Below are 17,350 nucleotides of genomic sequence, written 5' to 3'. Positions count from 1 at the left end.
GATGATACCACTTCTGGTTTTGGGCCCAATGACACCAGTTCTAGCTCCTGTCCTATTGACATCACTTCCTCTGCCTGGCTTTAAAACCACCATGTTTTGTCTACCAAGTCACTTCTGTCTTGAACTAAACCTGTAAAGGCCTGTTTTTTGCCATTTTGCCTTTTCCAGACAATTTTCAAGTATATGGGGTGGCTGCCCCAAACCTTTTTGTGGTGTCATTTTATGGTGCCTTTCACAGTATTTAGATTTTGATTTAGAAGCCTTTATTGTTGTTACACCATGTATAGTGAAGTTAAGTGAAGCTACTCCTTTCAGATACAATGAAACAAAAAAACAATCAAACAGTTATACAAGTAACAGTAAAGTATTACTTAGTAGTTATCGGTCCAGAAAAGAAACTGTCCTTGAGTCTGTTTGTCCTTGATTTGATTGGCCTTTATCACCTACCACAGGGCAACAGGTCAAACAAATGCAAACCAGAATGTGAGGGGTCCTTCAAAATGTTTTTTGCCCTGCCAAAGCAGCAGGAAATATTCAAGTCTTGTAGAGAGGGCAGAGAGCAGCCGAAAAACTTCTGAGCTACACTGATGACATGCTGAAGCCCCCTCCTGTTATCTGCAGTGCTGCTTCTGTACCACACTATGATACAGGATGTCAGCATGCTCTCTATGATGGAGCGGTAAAAGTTCGCAAGCAGTTTTTGATCTAGGTTACTCTTCCTATGTAGTCTCAGGAAGTGAAGTCGCTGCCCTGCCTTTTTAATGACTGGTTTGGTATTTGCAGAATAAAACAGGTCAACAGCGATGAAAGTACCCAAGAATTTGAAGGCTGGGACCCTATTCACGCAATCACCGTTGATGTAGAGGGGTTTGAGGTCTATGCTGTTTATCCTAAAGTCAGATGATTTCCTTTGTTTTCATGGTGATCAATGTCAGGTTATTTGTTGAGCTCTAAACTGATGATTTCAGGATCTCCTCTCTGTAGGCAGATTCGGTCCCCTCCAAGATGAGTCCAAACACTGTAGTGTCATCATCAAATTTGACGATGATATTATTAGAGTGGGCTGGACAGCAGTCATGGCTATTGAGAGCAAATGGCAATGGACCTACCATGTAGCCTTGTGAGGAGCCTGTGCTGAGTGAATAGGGGCTCAGTTTTACTGTCTTCGGGCGAGTGCTGAGAACGTCTTTATCCAGGTGCAGAAGAGTGGGGGTGAAACCTAGGTAAGACAGTTTACTAACTAGAATATCCAGAATAATAGTATTAAGCACTGAGCTACAGTCAATAAAAAGCATCCTCACATAGCTCCCCTGGTCTTCCAAGTGGCTCAACACAATGTGGAAAGCTATGGCGTCCTTGGTGGACCAGTAAGCAAACTGGTGTGTTTCAAAAGTGGGAGGACACAGGCTTTGATGTAGTGTAAAAACAACCTCTATTGGGCGATAGTCATTGAGACTGTCAGTGGCTGATTTCTTGGGAACAGAAATGATGGTGGCTGACTTCTGACTTCTTGTCTCAGGGAGTGATTGAAGATGCTAGTTAAAACATGTGAGAGCTGGTCAGCACACTCTTTCATCAACTTCCAGGTATTCCATCAGGACCAGCAGCCTTCCTCAGGTTTATTGACTTGAGCACTCATCTCACTCAATGCTCCTGTAAGTGAGAAGTGGGCTTCTATCCTCCTTTTATAGATCACTTTCACTTCTTTTATTCCTCTCTTTAGCTTGGTTCTAGAGCACTGTCACCTGACCTGAACACTGAGTCATGGCCTTTGAGGAGGGACCTAACCTTGCTGGTCATCCGGGGTTTCTTGTTAGAGAAGACACAGATACACTTCTCTACAGTAACATTATCAGCACAGTACTTGATATAGGATAGAACCGACTCTGTGTGTTCAGTTAAGTTTTGATGTTCAAAATATGTCCCAATCAGCGCTTGCAAAACAGTCCTATAAACAAGAGAGTGCATTTTCAGGCCAGGTTTTAACAGACTTTATGTATGGCTTTGTTTTTCTCCTAAGAGGGGTGTATGCAGGAATGAAGAGCAGAGAGAGGTCTGACTGGCCTAACTGGGGGAAGTGTGTGGCTCTATATACATGTTTAATATTGGAGTAGACATCAGCATGTATATTTTCTCTCCTTGTCAGACACATCACATGTTGAAAGAAATTAGGTAGCAGTGACTTCAATCACTACTGCTAGCTCTCTTGGAAGAATGAATGGTCAGCATTTAATTGAAATAGACTCTAGGTCAGGAGAACAATGGTTGACTATGATTATATAGTTTTTTTTGGATGAGTCATTATGTAGATGCTTGTAGATACAAAGACCCCTCTGTCTGCTCTTACCAGAGTCTTTGTTTCTATCCCTGTAGTAGATTGTGTGGCCTGCTAGCTGCATCCAGAATCATCAGGTGAACCCAGGTTTCAGTTATTATCATTAAATACCAGTCATGAACGTAAAGATTTCTAGCAATTAATACTTCCTGTTCATCAATTATCTTAATCATGGATCTTGAGTTGGTGAGACACATACTCAGTATAGGAGGCTTATGTGGTTGTTTCCTGAGCTTTCCTCTCTCTCTTTGCCGTTTGTGATGTCTGCTGGACCCAATAACAATCCATGGCGATCCCAGTGGTCTCGCAAGGTCAGTGGGAATGTTGTAAGTGCGATGAAAATTGTCTGTAATGGGGAGTTTTAGCCAAAAACCAATATCCAGTAAATCTTGGCAGCTGTAGCAGCGATTTCCACAACTGTATGTAAACATACTAATGAACATACTGCTCAAAAGAAAAAAAGTGCAACCAAAAGAGAGAGCTGTGAGTCACTGCAACTATACGTGCTGCAATCTCATCATATGTTCAGTAAATATTTGATAATAAGTGCAAAAATTTGCCACTAATTAAAATGATTCTATAGTGGAACAATACAATTGTTACTGATATTTGAGAAAGTATACAGTGAAGCACAGATACTGTCAAAAATAACACATAAATATAGTTATCTTTGCTTAATGTGTTGAAAAACACATTGCACAATAGACAAAATGATGGTGTTAGATACAGTATTTGTCTGTTTAAATTGGGACAAAAACTGTTAGATGGGTTTTGTTTAGTCAATAGGGTAAATGTTTTGATTAAAAAGCATTAGTGTGCCCTGTGAAGGGCATGCCACCCTGGTTTGGTTGTCTGATTCCAGTTATTTCAGTTGTCTAAAAAAATACATATATATAAACTCACCCAAAATTGCACTGCAATGTTTTCAGAGAAGTTGGAACACAAACCATATACTTTTTGCATTTATACAAAGATTATTATGTATTTGTTTGTTTGTAGGTGAGAGAGGCAGTAATTCCCATTTGGCTAGCAACACACAATAGGTGCAAGTATGTGAATATGATTTAGTACTTGCTCCAGCATTTGAGCAGAGTGGATCTCAAATCAATTTTTTGTTTTGTTTTTGAAACTGCACCTCATTCATGCCCAAGCACCATATTGCATTGGTCCTTCCATTTGCCCAAGGAAAGCCCAGTGGTATTATCGTATACTATGCATACTTCATCCATAGACACATACCACTTGTGTCTATGGATGCACTGAAACCAAGCCGCGTAACTCATTGATGACACATTCCAAAATGTGCCATCTCTTGTGTTCTTCATTCCCTGTGGCAGACTGATGCCTATGGTGTACTTTATATTCTAAGTGTGCATAAACTTTGCAATGCAGTTGAGTTTAGATAAGTTTTTTTTGAGCTAACTAGAGCACCAATGTCTGCATATTTCATGAAAATTATAAGTATGACTGTAGCTTCTATAATTTATTTATATAGAAAAATTTTTGAATTTAATTAATTTATTATTTTATGTGGTCAGCTGATTAAAATTTTTTGCTCTGCTTTTCACTAACAAATACTGAAGCAGTTTTCAGTAGGGCATCCCAGAATTTTTTTTTTATTGAAAACTTATACTAGCATTTAATGTGAGAATACAGTGGTGTGAAAAACTATTTGCCCCCTATTTGCCCCCCCTGATTTCTTATTCTTTTGCATGTTTGTCACACAAAATGTTTCTGATCATCAAACACATTTAACCATTAGTCAAATATAACACAAGTAAACACAAAATGCAGTTTTTAAATGATGGTTTTATTATTTAGGAAAAAAAATCCAAACCTACATGGCCCTGTGTGAAAAAGTAATTGCCCCCTGAACCTAATAACTGGTTGGGCCATCCTTAGCAGCAATAACTGCAATCAAGCGTTTGCGATAACTTGCAATGAGTCTTTTACAGCGCTCTGGAGGAATTTTGGCCCACTCATCTTTGCAGAATTGTTGTAATTCAGCTTTATTTGAGGGTTTTCTAGCATGAACCGCCTTTTTAAGGTCATGCCATAGCATCTCAATTGGATTCAGGTCAGAACTTTGACTAGGCCACTCCAAAGTCTTCATTTTGTTTTTCTTCAGCCATTCAGAGGTGGATTTGCTGATGTGTTTTGGGTCATTGTCCTGTTGCAGCAGCCAAGATCGCTTCAGCTTGAGTTGACGAACAGATGGGCGGACATTCTCCTTCAGGATTTTTTGGTAGACAGTAGAATTCATGGTTCCATCTATCACAGCAAGCCTTCCAGGTCTTGAAGTAGCAAAACAACCCCAGACCATCACACTACCACCACCATATTTTACTGTTGGTATGATGTTCTTTTTCTGAAATGCTGTGTTCCTTTTATGCCAGATGTAATGGGACATTTGCCTTCCAAAAAGTTCAACTTTTGTCTCATCAGTCCACAAGGTATTTTCCCAAAGGTCTTGGCAATCATTGAGATGTTTCTTAGCAAAATTGAGACGAGCCCTAATGTTCTTTTTGCTTAACAGTGGTTTGCGTCTTGGAAATCTGCCATGCAGGCCGTTTTTGCCCAGTCTCTTTCTTATGGTGGAGTCGTGAACACTGACCTTAATTGAGGCAAGTGAGGCCTGCAGTTCTTTAGACGTTGTCCTGGGGTCTTTTGTGACCTCTCGGATGAGTCGTCTCTGCGCTCTTGGGGTAATTTTGGTTGGTCGGCCACTCCTGGGAAGGTTCACCACTGTTCCGTGTTTTTGCCATTTGTGGATAATGGCTCTCACTGTGGTTCACTGGAGTCCCAAAGCTTTAGAAATGGCTTTGTAACCTTTAGCAGACTGATAGATCTCAATTACTTCTGTTCTCATTTGTTCCTGAATTTCTTTGGATCTTGGCATGATGTCTACCTTTTGAGGTGATTTTGGTCTACTTCTCTGTGTCAGGCAGCTCCGATTTAAGTGATTTCTTGATTTAAACAGGTGTGGCAGTAATCAGGCCTGGGGGTGGCTACGGAAATTGAACTCAGGTGTGATACACCACAGTTAGGTTATTTTTAACAAGGGGCAATTACTTTTTCACACAGGGCCATGTAGGTTTGGATTTTTTCTCCCTAAATAATAAAACCATCATTTAAAACTGCATTTTGTGTTTACTTGTGTTATATTTGACTAATGGTTAAATGTGTTTGATGATCAGAAACATTTTGTGTGACAAACATGCAAAAGAATAAGAAATCAGGAAGGGGGCAAATAGTTTTTCACACCACTGTATATGCAAACAATATATGCTATTTATCAAGAAATGCTGTATTTGTATGTTCAATCAAGCTGTATTAGGCTGTCTGTGGCTTTTAGGGGTAGAGTAGAAGGGATGTGCTATCAGGATGCTGAAGCTGGTTGGTCATTAGTGATAACAAAATGATTCAGACACCACATGGCTTAACAGTCACTATATTATGCATGATGGTTGAATATTTAAAGTTCCATACTTAATTATTGAATAATGTGTACAAAGTAACCTCTCTTTTGAAGGGTTTATGGTGTTGGTTTTTCATCATTTCCTACCTATTTTTCAGAGAACCCTTTTCAGAGATGTATCACTGTGATAAGAGGTCTATGGCAGAGTGAGATTTTTAAATAGAATAATAGAGTACCAGAGCATGCAGGCTCCGGACGGGTGTAGGTGTACGTGTATGTGTGCACATGCAACTCCAGGGATAACTGGGGTGCTTGACTGACCGCTCATTCATGTGCAAATGTGAACGGGTCAGTCAGGTGCCTCATTTACACCATGGGATAGGTGGAGGACAGCACCTGCACCCAATCAGGGATATTAAAGGAGCCTGCACAATAGAAAAAGCAAAAGAAAAAACAATAAGGAGTAGAGGTTAAAGGAATGGAGAGAAAAGCAGCAGTGGGTTGGAGGTTGGTACGATGTGAGAGGGGAAATTGGCGGACAAGAAAGTAAGCCCTGTGTGAGGAATTTTTGGCCATGCGCTCAAGAGGTGGGCAGAGGGGCTGCTTCTGCTGAGCACTCTTTGGAGCAGGAGAGACCAAATGCACCACGAGGCTTGGAGCATTACATCTTAAGAAACTGCAGATCAAAAAATTGTCTTGAACACCTACAGTGTTTGTTAACAATTAAATCAAATTTAAAAAGTTATTTTATATTTTGATGATATATCAATATATTATTACTGTTTTGTTCTTACCTAGACGGCCTCTTAAAAAAACATCTCTGAAGCAGACACTGGGCTGTTCATTTACTTCAACCACCCATACAGTAAAATTGAATTGTGAAAAAATGTCAGAGTTATAAGTTGTTCCTGTAATGTTTGTCAATTTCTCACAACGGTTTCTCTCCTTCCTAAATTAAAACAGAGAATACAATAATTATATTCACATGAACAACATATAGTGTATATTTAGAAATATTTAAAATGTGTCCCCTATGCTACATTTTATCCTCTTGAAGCCTGCTGAGAAAAATATTTCTCCAATACCCAGTATCTAGAACTCTAAAATGAGAGTAAAGCATTTTTCTTGCATGGTTCCAGGCCAGACAAATTTGAATTTTACATTGAATATAACAAAAATTTTTCCAAAACAAACCTTCATACTTATCTGAAAAAGGCTTTCTAATTAAAATATTTATACATTTATACAATAAGGTTGACAAAAGAACAATCTAATTAATATACATAAAAATAAATATATATAATATGTATCTACATTTTACCTAGGCAACCCATTTAATAGAAACAATATGATGTTATTAAAGTTAATGAAAAAATTCAAAAACAAATACAATAGTCCATAGCAGTTTCAGCTGATTTAGGATGTAGATGAAGTTCTTGATTCCTGAATGTGAATGTTTGACCAGCTGAAACGGAGGAGAGGAAACCAAAAAACTCCTACGATGCTCACAGAGAAAAATAAACCTTTGGAGGGCCACAGTTGGAAGATAGAAACAAGCAAATCAAATAGAAGTACTGATGGTAATCAGTTTCTGCATAATGAAAGTCAGAATGACCTAGGCCAGCTGGTCACACATCCTCCACTGGGCACAGTTGATACAGTTGTCAATAAAGGTTTTCAAGTCCTCCTCGTTTCCTTCACTATCCCAGGTGATTGCAGAATAGGCCACGTTGACCAGGTGTGGATGGTGCATAGTGCCACCACACAGGATGGGAGACAAAAATATATATATAAAAAAAAAAACCTAACTTAAAACATTAAAGTGAATTAAGTGGTTTTGGTAATTTTTTTATTACAAATTTCTTTGCTCATAATAGATTTTAATATATTCACAAACATTAGTAAGGTTTGGGTTGAAGATTGTGCTACATTTAACTCAGAATCTGCAAACTGTAACAACAAAGTATATAGGTTAATATAAAAGAAAGAGACAAAAATAGGAGCCAAGGACAACCTAAACAGTGCAGTACAATAATTGAGCATTAAAAAGAACAGTTGGCACTGCAGTAATTACAGTACTTGCCTATAATTAAAAAAAAATGGTAAACGCTTTTGGTTCTTGGTGGTTCCTAGAATTTGTGAAAAAAATGGAGACACCTCTACCAAAAGAAATAGGATTTTACAATATAAAAGTCAGACTCTCAATTATACAGTCATTTTTTCATTTTTATTCCATTACCACCAATCATAAATAAAGAGAGAGGTTAAGATCATTTGTCAGAAAAAAGTATAAAAAAATCTCGCAATATTTTTAGAAAGTATCCATATACTTAAACATCACTACACCATCAGCATGACATCCACAACATACCCCTTAGCAATCCGTCTTTACATCCAATCAAAGGTCTCATGGAATGGTGGTACCAATTAAAACCAAAATGCTGTCACAGTAAATACTTAAATGAGAAATAAATACAGTCATGCTAAAACAATGGTTTACTAAGAAAATTATAATATATTTGGAATCCTTGTGATTCATAAATTAAGAAAGACATAGTAAGTCAGTAAGAAAAATGCATTACATTCAAAAAAATAATAATAAAAGAACAGTAATCAAAACATTTTTGGTGAAAAAAATATCCATGCCACTTATAATGGTGCCTTTAAAAGAAAAATAGATTTTTAAGAAGACTTACTGTTCAATTATTAAAGTATATTTTGTACTGTTGGAGACATGTATGCCAGGTTTCCATTCACAGATGAGTTTTTTTCCAGAATATATTTTGAAACACTCCAAATCATGGACTCCTCCTGCAGATAAATAGAAAAAAACAGGCATATTTTACTTGCTACTGTTTTTGGATTCCAACTGCATAGTACAGCATTATAAATGTATTATTGAAGTTACATTTTTCTTGATTAACACACTTATACTTCATGACATCATGAAGCCCAACGTAAAAAAATCTCTACATTCTCTACAAGAAAAGAAACAAAACTTAAGGAATCAAACAATCAGTGCACCTTTTCTTTTTTTATTTATTTTTTAATGCAAAACAGAAAATAACATTGCATACAATCAGGTCAAACTTAAAAAAACAGAATGCAACCTCCACCCAAGAGAAAGAAAGGACAACCAACAGTAAGGACAAAACTTTGAAACCAACAAGAAGGGAGAATGTCCTTTTCCCCAATATAAACACTTATTCCAAAACTGTATTAATTAGGTCTTGCCATATTTAAAAACGTTTTGAATAGTGTACTTTTTAATGTAGACAATTGATTTGATTATAATTACATTGACATTTGTCGTCAGGAGGTTAAATTCTTATTGTAGTGCCCGTCTTTTCCTGTAAAGTGCCTCATTTGGGGACCAGGCATATTCTTGATCTATTCTGGAAATTTTGCTGATTAACTCTGATGCCTTCTTGGTCCCCAATTTATTTTTATGGGAAAAATATGAAATAAATGCCTTTGGAGTTTGTCAGAATATTCTTGTAGAACTCGCTGATGATGCATTTGCCTCTAAAAAATAATCAATTTGTTTTGCGGTGAATTCTGTAAAGTTCACATCTGCTAAGAACAGCGTGTTTAGATGCCAGCTATGAAATGAGTGTGTAGGGCATAGTGATTTAAGCTCCAAGGTTAGTGGTGCATGATCAGCGATAACAATACCGTCATACTTAAAAGATTTAAGAGTGGGCATTAAATTAATATCAATAATGAATAATTAACGCTTGAGTAACTATGATGTACTGGAGAAATGAAAGAATATTCTCTTAAAATTGGATTTAAGAATCTCCATGGGTCTGATAAGTTATGATCCATTACAAATTGTGTGATTATGTTTGAGGTATTCTGACTATAGCTGATGATCTATCCACGCCTTTAAATAAATAAAGTTTTATGAGTGCTTATATTGGGAATTGATGCAAATACATTTTGGATAAAATCCCTATCATGCACATTAAGTGCTGTTTACACGAGGGGCATTCTGGCTCCCCAAACACCCAACACAAATCTAGACATAAATTATAAAAGTCTTTTATTGAGGGAAATTTTTTGAATCACCACAGCCACAAGTATATGCAATAAGATCGATAAAGCAACTCTTTGTCTTCCTTTCTCTCTCTTGATCACTCTTCCATTGTCTCTTACACTCCTCCTCACAAGTTTCATTCACCTTCCTCCTGACTCTAAGTTGTCCATATGAGGCAGGCAGCTCCTTTTATGCAATCCCTGAGAGTGCTTTCACTTACATGACACTGTAGCTCTGATGCATTTCCAGGTTGGAGCCCTATGGAGTAGGGATTCCCAAACTCTGCCGCTCCCCCTGACGGCACCCACGGGACTCAACAAGGCTGTCCCCTGGGACTATAATACCCAGCATGCCTTGTGGGCACCCAATATGGGGATACGAGCCTGGACTCACTGCTATATAGCATCCTGGGGAAGACAAAACCCTGTGTAAGCTGCCTCCCCCTTGTCCTTCCACCTCAGAGGCATCTCGGCTGGGAAGAAAGTGGGCTGTCTCTCACAATGCATAAATATCTATCAAAAAAATGGAACATCTCATTCTAAATTGAAACATCATTATTATGAACATGGGTGGAAGGCTAATAAGATCTCAGCTCAAAATATCCAAAAAACGGGAAGTTCACAACACAATAACAAAAATACCAACACAGAGGGAGATAAAATCATTGACCATAAAAATATAACACACACATTTAGTAAGTACTACAAGTTCTTATATTATACTCAGCTTAAAGAAAACAAGACACAATCTAAGGAGTTTTTTGACACAATACAAAACAAAACCCTCTTAGTGCAGAGGCAGTGGATAAACTACTGGCTGCTATAAACTCATTCCAGAGTGGCAATGCTTCAGGCCCTGAAGGCTACCCAATGAAATTTTATAAAACAAAATTTCAACTAAGTAAGCTCCACTATTATTAACAACGTTTATAGAAGCTAAAGACAATAAAATTGTACCTCAAACTTTTCATCAAGCATTAATTACCGTCTTTCTAAAGAAAAATAAGGACTTAATGCATTGTGCATCATGCAGATCAATTTCACTTCTGAATAATTACAGTATCTTAAGATATTCTCCAAGGTTTTAGCTAGAAGAATTGAGAAAGTGCTTTCTTCTGTAATATCACAAGATCAAACTGGATTTATTAAAGGCAGACACTTAGTTTCAAACCTTCGGCATCTGTTTAATGTAATATACTTACCCATAAAATCTAACACGCCAAAGGTTTTATTATCTGTGGACACAGGAAAAGCCTTTGACAGAGTTCAGTGGGACAACCTATTCACTGCATTACACAAATTTGGGTTTGGCCCAAATATATGTGCATGGATAAAATGACTTCATACTAGTCCAGAAGCCTCTGTCTGTGTTAACAACACAATCTCAAACTACTTCAAACTAGAATGTGGTACTCCATAAGGGTTTCCTCCACCACCATTGAGCCACTGGCCATTCACCATTCACTTTGGAAATGCATTCAGAAAATACCACTAAATGCAGATGCTGTGGTACAGTATTCTCCCCAGAAATTTTTTCCAGTTGGATGGCAAGAAAAAGTAGCCGGGTGGGGCGGGACAGGGAAATTAGGTGGTGGGGAAAATTAAATGTGCACTATTTTTATTAGTTAATTATTATTAATTATTTTCCAAAGCTCAATATAACTTCCTTTTTTAAGGTTTGACACTTGTGCCAGAATATTTTTATTAAATTTAAGAAGTATCCGATTCAGGATCCTGCAACCCTAACAAAAATTTTAAATAACAATTGTTATGACATAAACCAAGAGGCACCAAGAGATCACTGTGACTGTACTGCAAAGTCATCAGACAGCCATCTAGTGTCACTGGCCATTTTCAACTTAATCTGGGGAATGTTCAGAATATTTTGAATTTCTGTTAAACCAGCCAACCTAACTGAAGAATTTTGGAAGAAATAGAATAGCTGCCTTAAGATGTTCAGTTTTGTTAAATAAGGTACAACAGCTGCTGCTTGGGCACTTGCAAGGGCCAATCGGCGGTTTACACAGTGGCAGCTGACCAAGAGTCCAGGTGTTTTATGTCTAAGCAGTTTTGCCACTCATAACAGCCACTCCATCTGACACTAGTCCAACCAGATTAGCAGTTTTCAAGCCTAGAGTGTCTATAGTCTCACTCAATGTGTTGGTTATAGTCTCCGCTTTGCCATCAATCATATTGAGGGTTAATACATAACTAATTCTGACCTCTTTAGTGACCTGGCAAACATATTTAATGTAAATAATTAATTGTTTTACATCTGAGATATCTGTGGTTTCATCACACAGAATACTGAAAAACTTTTCTGTGTGTATATTTTTCAGTATGTTAGATTTTATTTCTGATGCTAAGACATCCAGCAGCTCTTGCATTATTCTTTCAGAGGTGTAATGTGCATTTTTACCAATATTGAGATGTTGTAAAAAGGAACAACCTATTTCTTTACAGTGTTCCAACAGCTTTTCAAACAACGTTGTATGTGGCAACTCATTTTTTGCCAAACAATGCATGGATCTTAAAGCTCCCACAAAGGCATCTCTCTGTAAGTTATTTAACACAGATACAGATCTTTCAATTTGACCGATTCCAGTTTGCTCTAGTACACGCTTTCCTAAAAGGTCAGCAGAAGACTCAATGTGCGTTTTACTTTTTTCATGGTCCAACAAGCTTTCTTTTCGAATTGTGTATGTGTATGGCACGTTTACCCAAAGGAACCCCTCCTTAGGGGGGTGTTTGTTTGAGTATTTCATGAACAATGAGCACCACATAACACTTTCTTTGACCATTAGCCAATCAAAATCTTTAAACCATTGTTTTTTTATGCCGGATAAGCAGTGCTTAGATTTATCAATTGTCAGAGTGTTTGCTGAAGAGACTTCCCCTGATGGACCAGCCTCTGCAATGTCTTTGTATGAAATTGCCACATGAGGCGTTGACGCCGCACCTTCATTAGTTTGTGACGTCTCTTTTCTGAAATAACTGAGCAGTGTTGTTTTCTGAACACTTCTTTTGCTCATGTAGGTGAAATGTTTGAAAAAAAAATAAAGTACCTATGACTTTTGAGTGGGAAAGGGAGAGCCTGTTGGATATTCAATTCACACTTGCACTACGGCAAGTACGCATTCTCAACATTTCCACTTTATTCTCGACATTTCTACTTTATTGTCGCCGTTTATCTCGAGATTAAATTTGACATGTTGACTTTATTCTCGTAGTTTGTCATTAAAGTAGAACATCCATCCATCCATCCATCCATCCATTTTCTAACCCGCTGAATCCGAATACAGGGTCACGGGGGTCTGCTAGAGCCAATCCCAGCCAACACAGGGCACAAGGCAGGAACCAATCTTGGGCAGGGTGCCAACCCACTGCAGTAAAGTAGAACATTGTAAACAAAACTTCATCTTAAAATGAATGTTTAATTTACTAGATTTTCTCAAACCCCGTCATAAGTTATGTAGCAACATGTCGACTTTATTCTTGTCATAAGCATCAAGATTAAAGTGGAAATGTCGAGAATAAAGTCAACATCTCGACTTTGTTCTCGACATTTAGTTTTTTTTTCTTCACTTTGTCCGTATTTTTTTTTTCTTCACCGTGGCCCTAATACGCTTCCTTACAAAACCCTCAGCAATTCAGTGACAAAACTTTTGCTCAGAACACAGTGTGTGCTGCAAGGGTTTCTGCACACTTTTTGCAATATGGATGCAGGTCCGAATATGAGCAAATATAAGAACGGCAGATGGGGTCACTTTAAACAGTAACCACAGTGAGTGCTACAAGGATTTTATTTTTTTTATTTATTATATATTGGTTTGCTATGAACTGTATAAGAAGAGAGCTGCTGTATGCTCAGCCGCACTATACAGACTGTGCTGACGCTGAGAACAGAGATATCACTTCCTGACGCCAACTAGACTTTTTTTTATTTTATCAGTCCTCCTCTTGCCCACCCACCTCCACATCCTCTTTGTTTGTGAACTGCCGCGCCGCTCCCGCTATTAGCATGTACAGCCCTCTCTCGCCTGCCCACCTCTCCATACTCCTTGCTACTGTATTAAGCTGCTACACCCCCGCTATTACCATGTACAGCCCACTCTCGAAACCCCACCTCCCCATACTCTTTGCTTGTGAACTCTGCTCCGCCTCATCCCTGCTATTAGCTTTAGCAATATTTGCCTACCCGCCAGCTCGTCCCTTGCCATTTCTGCAGATCATTAGATCTGCCTGTGCCTGCAGATCTGTGGCTGTCATCTCACAATGTCATGCGAGATGACAGCCGGGCGCTCAACTAAAGTAGCTGGCCGGAGCGCCCGGCTAAAAGATGCTAGGGAGAACACTGTGGTACTACATATATCAGTCCCACTGACATCTTTACCAGTAGTCCTTAACACTAGAATCCCTGAAGCCGAAATAAAAAGTAGAAATCCTGGGCCACCTTAAATACCTTTGCACCTCTCCATCAGCGTCTTCTGTTTTGCAAATGTGTTAATCAGCACAAGCAGCAAGCAGTCTGCTATCCCATCCCCCACCAACGGGGCTGAAGTCAGTAGCAAAATTCTCCCAGCTCAAGTGTGTTTATCTGGGTGTGAGGTGCCTGGAGTTGTATAGGGTAAATAATATATTGTTATCTGAAATACATGCATTTCATGTGTGTTCTTCCATGTCTACAACGATCTGTGTAAATGTAGGAAGACAGCAAATACAAGGCAAGAAATGCTGAACACATACCTTAAACAGAAACTTTTTCCATGTTATACTAATAATTATGTGAAGTGTATAATGTGTGAAGACTTATTCCAAATATCAAATAAACACATGAGCTTTTATTCAAGAACTAGCAAAATACCCGCGCTTCACAGCGGAGAAGTAGTGTGTTAAAGAAGCAATGAAAAAGAAAAGGAAACATTTTGAAAATAACGTAACATGATTGTCAATGTAATTGTTTTGTCACTGTTGTGAGTGATGAGTGTTGCTGTCATATATATATATATATATATATATATATATATATATACACACACACATAAACATATATATATATACATATCCATACATATATACGTATACACATATATATACACACACACATATATACATACATATACAGTGATCCCTTGCTGTATCGCGCTTTGACTTTCGCGGTTTTGCTCTATCGCGGATTTTATATGTAAGCATATGTAAATGTATATATGGATTTTTCGCTGATTCACGGATTTCTGGACAATGGGTCTTTTAATTTATGGTACATGCTTCCTCAGTTTGTTTGCCCAGTTGATTTCATACAAGGGACGCTATTGGCGGATGGCTTAGAAGCTACCCAATCAGAGCACGATACATATTAACTAAAACTCCTCAATGCTATAAGATATGCCTCCTGCGCGGTGCTCGATTGTTTGCTTGTCTCTGCCTCTATCTCACCCTCTCTGACATTCCCTGCGCCTGACGGAGGGGGTGTGAGCAGAGGTGCTGTTTGCACAGAAGCTGTTTGCCTAGTGGATACCCTCCTCTAAGAAATGCCGCTTTATCGAGGTGCGTCCAAAAGCTCACTTATTGATTTTTGATTGTTTGCTTTAATCTCGCTCTCTCTCTCTCTCTCTCTGACGCGTTCTCTGCGCTTGACGGAGGAGATGTGAGCAGAGGGCTTTTTGCACAGAGGCTGTTTGCTTAGAAGATACGGTCGCTCCTGTAAAAAATGCTGAAAGGCTACCTTCGCATTGATCCCTTCATTGCCGCTGCTTTATCGCGGTGCTTGCATACTTAAAAGCGCAACAGCCCTATTGAGTTTTCATTGTTTACTTTACTCTCTCTCTCTCTCTGTGTTTGCACAGAAGCTGTTTGCTTAGAAGATAGGGACGCTCCTGTAAAAAATGCTGAAAGGCTACCTTCGCATTGATCCCTACATTGCCGCTGCTTTATCACGGTGCTTGCATAATTAAAAGCGCAACAGCCCTATTGATTTTTCATTGTTTACTTTACTCTCTCTCTGACATTCTCCGCTCCTTACGCGCAGACTTTGAAGAGGAAGATATGTTTTCATTCTTTTAATTGTGAGAAAGAACTGTCATCTCTGTCTTGTCATGGAGCACAGTTTAAACTTTTGACTAAAGGATGTTATTTCATGTCTAGAGGGCTCTAATAATGTTAAAAAACGTATTTAGAAGGTCGTAAACAGGTTTTCTATGCTCTAACTGCGAAAATATTAGATTTATAAATAAAGAATCCTACTTCGTGGAAATTTATTTATCTGTCTGGAGCGGATTAACCGCTGATAAACAAGGGTTTACTGTATAACTGTGCGGAGAATATTTATAAACAGTGTGGGAGAGTTTCTAAGGGCTTAAAATATATAAAAATAATCATACAAACATATGGTTTCTACTTCACGGATTTTCACCTATCGCGGGGGGTTCTGGAACGCAACCCCCGCGATCAAGGTGGGATTACTGTATATACATACTAGCAGAATACCCGCGCTTCGCAGCGGAGAAGTAGTGTGTTAAAGAAGTTATGAAAAAGAAAAGCAAACATTTTAAAAATAACGTAAGATGATTGTTAATGTAATTGTTTTGTCATTGATATGAGTGTTGTTGTCATATCTATCTATTTATATTATATATATATTGTGGTCCCCGGCCGGGCTGGGGCCCGCCGGGACGCAGGAGGACGAGAGGGGGCTTGTGCCTCCTCCACACCGCAAGGGGGCGTCCGTCCTGGTTTTGTTGGGAGCCACGGGTCGAGGGCATGGAAGCCCTACCCTGTAGGGGCCCGTGGATACCGCCAGGTGGCGCCCCGATGCCGGTTTATCCCATACAGTCGCCGGTCGGAGCTGGAGCCCGGCCGGGACGCCTTGGAGGACGTGGAGGAGGGCCTGTGCCTCCTCCACACCGCAGGGGCGCCCGCCCTGGTTCTGTTGGGGACCACGGGTCAAGGGCATGGAAGCCCAGCCCTGTAGGGGCCCGTGGTCACCACCAGGCGGCGCTCCGATGCCGGTTCATCCCTGCACGGTCCGTGGCTGGGGCTGGAGCCCGCCGGACGCTTTGGAGGACAAGAGGAGGGCAAGTACCTCCTCCAGACGGAGTGGGGCGTCCGCCCTGGTTAGGCAGGGGCCTCGGTACAGGGCATGGAAGCCCTACTCTGTAGGGACCCGTGGCCACCGCCAGGCGGCGCCCCAGGGCCTAATTATCCCGTAAGCTCGGCACTTCCGCCACACCAGGAAGTGCCGGGGAAGACTTTGGTGGCGCCCGGAGAGCCGCCAGGAAAGCAGCCGACACTTCCGCCACGCTGGGGCGTGGCTAAAGAGAAGAGGCCGGAAACACCTGGGGCTCATCCGGGGCATTATTTAAGGGGCCGCCTCCCTCCAGTCAGTGTGTGGAAGTCGGGAGGAAGTGGACTGAGCGGAAGGAAGGACTGGAGGCGGCCAGGAAGACACAAAGGACTGTGGGCCTGGACTTTGGGGAATTTGGTGCGAGAAGGCACTGGGGGTGCACGTGAGCAAAAGACTTGTATATAGTGTATATAAATAAATAGTGTGTGGAAAAAAT

The 17,350-nt window shown here is 39.7% G+C and overlaps 1 protein-coding gene across 1 annotated transcript in view; it reads right to left on the bottom strand.

The window, feature by feature from the left end:
* LOC120532562 overlaps positions 1 to 17,350 on the bottom strand; it is a 74,411-nt gene that overhangs the window by 5,882 nt on the left and 51,179 nt on the right. The window contains exons 4-5 of the mRNA XM_039758656.1: positions 8,450 to 8,564; positions 6,548 to 6,702 (exon numbers count right to left, since the gene is read on the bottom strand). Of these exons, the coding sequence (XP_039614590.1) occupies positions 6,548 to 6,702; positions 8,450 to 8,564 (270 nt within the window). The remainder of the gene's footprint in view (positions 1 to 6,547; positions 6,703 to 8,449; positions 8,565 to 17,350) is intronic.

The sequence above is a fragment of the Polypterus senegalus genome, chromosome 7 (genome assembly GCF_016835505.1).
Source record: "Polypterus senegalus isolate Bchr_013 chromosome 7, ASM1683550v1, whole genome shotgun sequence".
Taxonomy (NCBI): Eukaryota; Metazoa; Chordata; class Cladistia; order Polypteriformes; family Polypteridae; genus Polypterus; species Polypterus senegalus.
The sequence above is the reverse complement of the archived record's forward strand: the minus strand, read 5'-3'. Positions and strand labels throughout refer to the sequence as shown.